The 6,000-nt window shown below is 38.2% G+C and overlaps 1 protein-coding gene across 20 annotated transcripts in view; it reads right to left on the minus strand.

Annotated features, from left to right (window-relative positions):
• Nucleotides 1–5,557, minus strand: part of RBFOX1 (RNA binding protein, fox-1 homolog (C. elegans) 1) — a 1,244,625-nt gene extending 1,239,068 nt beyond the window's left edge. For all 20 annotated transcript variants that reach the window (XM_014936484.1, XM_014936479.1, XM_014936480.1 and 17 more), the window contains exon 1: nt 5,332–5,557. In XM_014936484.1, the coding sequence (XP_014791970.1) occupies nt 5,332–5,535 (204 nt within the window). In that variant the 5' untranslated portion in view covers nt 5,536–5,557. The remainder of the gene's footprint in view (nt 1–5,331) is intronic.
• Nucleotides 5,558–6,000: the final 443 nt, after the last annotated feature.

Consider the following 6,000-nt stretch of genomic DNA (forward strand, 5'->3'; position numbering starts at 1 on the left):
CAAAGTAGGCAAGAGAATAATGGCAGACATAGACTGCTTTACAACACATGTTCCAAATGTCATGCTATTCAAAATGTTTCAAACCTAAACCACATCCTTGACAGTAGAATGCTTTAATCTGCTTAGGACACAAAGTCAAAAATTAGCACTTTAAATTGGACTCTCAATACAGTATGGATCCACCATCCCAGGCTCTCCCTCTCTAAACATGAATCCCCTTCAAAGCAACATGCACAAATATAATCAAGAGCACAAAGCCATGTAGACTTAGAGTTAATTTACTAAAAAAAACTTGCTTAAGGAGCAAATAAATTTTATAAAGTAAAAAAAAAAATCTATGAGAAACTGCATTAACACAACATAAAGTTGTGTGGTATTGCAAAGAAATGTCAAACTGTCAGACTTCAAATCCCCTTCTTAGACTTGACTCTACACTGATGCATATATTTAATGAAAAAGACTTGAGTTATTGAGTCAAAAACTGCTTTTCGTATAACCTGAGCTAAACATAAATGATAATAAATGTGCATTTCATTTGTGTAGATTAACATAATCCTCATATTCAATGCCATCTTATATCTTTGCTATTTACATCAAATACTTGCATGACAGCAGCTCACGCTGCTAAAGGCACATACTAAAGTTTCTGCAGTGAATCCAGGTGCAGGGTTAAGTTCCTATAACCTCACCTGGTTTTTATAGAGCTTTTAACTTGATACTGTGAATCCAGACCTAAATCCAGGTGCAGGATTCACCTGGTTTTTATAGAGCTTTTAACTTGATACTGTGAATCCAGACCTGTCCCTCACATGAGAGAATTTTATCTTGAACTGAACATAAGGCCTTTTAAATTCCAAGCTTGTATCTTAATTGAGGAAATCCTTCCTCTCCTCCTGAGAAATAACTTTTTAAATGATCAGCTTTCCAAGGTGTGGTGTTCAGCTTTCCAAGGTGTGTTCTTCTACAGTTTGGGAACACTGGTACAGGAGCAAAGAGCTGAAGCAAAGTTCCTCTATCAAATAGGCCCAGTACAAGTTTAACATGGAGCAGCAGCCAGATGTTAGAGAACAAGGCAAGAGGGAAAGCTTCTCTTAACCATAGCCTGGCCACACCAGCCATCCAGGATCTAAGTACCACATGATAGTGCTGCTGCAGAGAGCAGGAGGCCACAGGGACTGGAGTGAATCTTCATTCCAAACGTCTCATGCAGCCAGGGAGGAGCATGGGAAAAGCATGCTAAAAATTTCATCTGACATGAAAGGTAGTTTCCCCAAAATTCCTAACAAATTACTATCTATTAACATCTGAGATTTAGACAGCTGGATTTGTTACATGCTACAAGTTTAGCGTAGTCAATTCTTCAGAGCTGATCAGCAAAACCAGTTTTCTCCTCCTACAAAAGTAGGAAAGAACAAGTTTTCACATACTTTTCTCAGATTTTCTTTTACAACATGACAGTCCCAAAACTGCAATAGAAGCATTACTTTTGATGTTAACAATGAAAAGTTGCAATTTTTCTTCACTGTACTTCTCTTTTCAAAGGCAAAGGCAGTTTTTGTAAAAGTTTGAAACGGTGCTTTAATTCCCAAATGCATTAAGTCTTTCTGGAAGTTGTTTAAAGGGATAAAAGTTCAAGCTCTCTCCTACACATTCCTGCACAGGTGACATAACAGATGAAAACACAGTTAAGGCTGCTGGATGCTATACGAGCACTCGAGAAGTGAAACCAAACCCAGGAATTTGGCCTTGTTCTATAAATTTTGCACGAACATTTAAGGGAAAAACAGTTTGGTTTGTAACTAAGCAGACATTATAAATACAGAAGTATCTTTGTACCAAAATCCAAACAACCCTCAACAGACCATATGGACTAACAGTTGGTTAAACAGAGACCAAACAAGACTGTATCTTTTAAGTACAAGGATACATGGACACACACTCTTAACGGTCGTAACTCACAGATAACCCATTAACTTGTATAAGCTAGTCGGAGGAAGAACATCTCTATCAGCCTACAAAAAAAGTAATGACTTCCATGCTTACTTCTTCACAGGCTCTTTATTTCAGTAAATATTATTTTACACTAAATTAATAATTTCCAGTATGTGCTGGAGCATGGGTAGGGTGACAATCAACCATAGGACACATAGCTGACTGTTACGGTCATCCTCCAGGCATACAAGATGTAGACTGAATTCTACAGAGACCCTGGTTAAATGCTTTTACCCAAACTTTTGATGAAAAGGGGTGACTCACCAGCTCTTCCAAATGCTAGTTCTGCACCATCTGTACCAGATGTGAAATTTTTCCGTTGAACCTTACTACAAAGATTGCATTCCATATTGTTTGAACCAAATACTTCATTCTGATGCTATGCCAAGAAGAAACATTACAGAGGAAAAAATTGCATGGTCTTAGACTATGTGATTCACACCTGCTGTGAGCAGTTTTCTGACTATAAATGAAAATAATAAAAAAGAGAAGGCAAGAAGCAAATTATTTTAATACATGTCTAAATGAACAATTACAGTTTTACCCCAGGTAACCAGCAATAGTACTAAGTGAAGGAATCATTCCAGATACCACTGCAAATTGGTATGCAAATTGGTTGGCAAATGCAGCCCTTCATTCCCATGGCAAACAAACCAGCTCTGTCCAGTGAAGCTAGTGGCAGAAATGTCCTTCTGCAACCAACTTCTGTACAGCAGCAGCTACTGTTACAAATACACAATGCCAAGTAAATGCCCAGAAGTACTATACATCATTTCACATGCATAAAATATAGATGGTGTTCACATTCTGTTGTAATACAAGATTTCATAATAAGCGGAGTAATGAGTTTGAGCAGATGACCTAGGTAGATTTTTTTCTAAAGAATGGATGTTGAATCAGGCAAATAGCAGTGGAATAAAGAAACAGCACACTTACTGTGCTGATTTTTTTTCTATTACTAGTCCAAAAATGAGTCAAAGCCTATAATTTTTTTTAATGTCCTTTTTTAAAATAGAAGACATAATGGACTATTAGGAAACGTTCTTCCAATGCATGCATTGATTACCCATACCACTACATGTATTAAAATAAAGATTCTTCTAAGCACAGAAATGAAGTCATTCCAGTATTTCCTAAGGGCACACAGTCCATCTTTTCCAGGAGCTTGCTCTCTACAAGGTGACAGACACTTTACGGTGATTGTTGAACAAGTTTTTATTGTTTTTAGAAAGAGTTTTATGTTAACAGAATTTCAAATGTCAGACAATTTACATCTAATAAATTTCTCCAAGCTCAGACACACTGCTTTAAACAGGAAGGCAGAAAAAAAAATACTGGAAGTTTATGCAAAATGTAGTGCAACATCCCAAGCAAGAGTTTATTGAAGTAAAGTGGAAAGAATAGCTTCATTGAGCTTTGCTGAATTTTGAATGAAATTCAGTTTAATTTAGGAATTATTATAAGAAGTAGTGCAACATCCCAAGCAAGAGTTTATTGAAGTGAGTGGAAAGAATAGCTTCATTGAGCTTTGCTGAATTTTGAATGAAATTCAGTTTAATTTAGGAATTATTATAAGAACTTTTATTTTATTATAAAAACTATTTAAGAATAGGGTTTTTTGGGAGCAACAGTGAAATAATTCCTCATTATCACATTTGCTGATGCAAAGTCAGAATATAGTGTTGGAGCAGATATACACAGGTCCTTGGCAGCTTAAAAAAAAACCAAACAAACCCCCACAAAAATGGACAGATACCCAGTACCACAGAACTTTCCTGTATTGGTGGAACATTAATAGGGGAGTAAATCAAACCTCACAATCAGGACAGAGCCCAGTGATTTAGGTACACATCATTCTAGTATTATAGTAAGATGAACTATGAAAAAGACTTTTACCCCAACCCATAGTGGTATCAGCTATGAATATTTAAGAGGAATCCATTTGAAGCCTTTACTTTCAGAGAAAACCAGACAAAAACAAGGGTTATGATTTGTCCAGTTAACTTGCTTGTATATTGTGTATCTCTGGGGGGAGAAAAAAAGTCATTACCAGAACTGGTATCAGAATAAGAGTGCTACTTTGATATCTCAGACTTAAAACGAGCATGCCTTCATAAGCATTAGAAACCCAAAACCTAGACCTATACTGAAGTGCAACTATATGCAGTCACAGGGACTGATAAAAGATACTTTTGCCTGTATAAGCTGACACGCTAGACACATTTTACATGATTTTGTGAGTCAGGAAAACTGTTGCATTTAAAGATGACCTTCTGCCAGAATGAACGGAGTAAACTACCTTTCAAATTATTTAAAAAGGTAAATCCTACCAAAATGTGGAACACCTATTAAACATCTCATTTGAAGAGGAGTATCTTAATTCAGGAAATCAATCCCAGAAGAGAACAAATACATTTCAGAAAACTTCTAGATAAACCTGTATAGTAAAATTTCCAGCAGCTTTTAAGTGAATTACAGAAGCTATACTCTTACTGTATGACGACTTAACAGGAAACATCTACACGCAAGATATTATTCCCACCCACCCCTCCACTTCTGATGGAGAAGAAGCTAGTACACATCCAGGAAAAGTACCTGACCATGACAGGAAAAGCTTCAGCTGGATGGGAATCCATATGTTCACCCCCTCTCCCCAGTTTTCTGCTATGCCTCAGAAACTGGCTGACAGGCACAGCAGCCAAGCTAAATAACCAGTCGGAAAACACCGACAAAGTTAACCTCATATAAAGATGTGGTAACAGTGATCTTTATATAGACAACTGTTCAGCAGCTCTATTTTGCAAAAATCTCAACAAATGACATTTGCTCTCTCTCCAGATGAGATCTCAAACCATCAACTCTCCTCTTCCCCTGAAGGCTCTATCCTCACTCCCAGCTGCAAAATAGTATTCTACAACAAAAATGCAGCTGAAAGTCTGAATGGATAGACTGATAAATAACCCAAAATGTTCAATTCAATGTACCAACTGTTACCCAATTTGTAAACAGATATAGGGAGCAGAAAAACAAGCCTTAGCAGTTAATATTCCTTGTTCCCTCATCCCCCCAAAGCATCACTTCTCCAACATACACATTTTGCAAGCAGCTAACAGCAAGAGACAGATTAAAATACACACCCCTGCACTAAAAAGCACATAACCAAGATAAGAAACTAAAGAGTAACATTCTTATCATCTCGGTGAGACGGGACACTTGATCACATTCATCCTACACTACTTGATGCCCAATTACCAACTTCAGGATGACAAATAATTTCAAAGGCAACCTCATGGCCCTTCCCCCTTTCCCATCTCAGAGCCACTAAAGATCCTCACTTACACTTTTGCCTTCACCACCTCCTTCAGGCACAGGTTCTTCTGTGCCTATACACGGCATTATTTCTTCTTCTTCTGGTGCTGCTGCTCCTCTGTCCTTCCCAATGTTTCCTCCTTCATTCCCCAGTTTCAACCTCTTCCCCTCAGGTTGGGAATCATCCACCTCCTCCCTTCTCATCTTGCCATCTCTGCCTCGCTGCTTCAACATATCTTCTGGGCTGCCACAGGAATTTGACATTTTTTAAGTGTTATGGACTTTAAGCACCGATGAAGCTGCCTTCTTGGAGGGGATCTGGCTTCTGAGAGCTCCGATGTGCTCCCGCTCCTCTTAAAAATTTCAGTGGTGTTTCGAAGCCTGTGCAGGAATGGCACATAGCACTTCTGTTTCTCTGCCGCCCTCTCCTGCTCGCTGGGTAGCACTGTGCCCGAGGACAGTTGCCAGTGCCTGCTACTCACAAGCTTCTTCCTATACTCCACCCCCTGCACCCAATAAAAAGTAATAACCTTTCCAATATTGATTGTATAAACAATTCTGCTGCTTACATTGCCAAAATCCTTGTATTTCTGTACTACCTGATCCACAGGAATTGCCTTTCCTGAAAGTACAAAATATTTGCTGCACCTTCTCCAAATCTGAATTTACCTCTGTCCCTCAGGGACATTGTATTTTTTG

Source organism: Calidris pugnax, unplaced genomic scaffold, assembly GCF_001431845.1.
Source record: "Calidris pugnax isolate Ruff unplaced genomic scaffold, ASM143184v1 scaffold17, whole genome shotgun sequence".
Classification (NCBI taxonomy): Eukaryota; Metazoa; Chordata; class Aves; order Charadriiformes; family Scolopacidae; genus Calidris; species Calidris pugnax.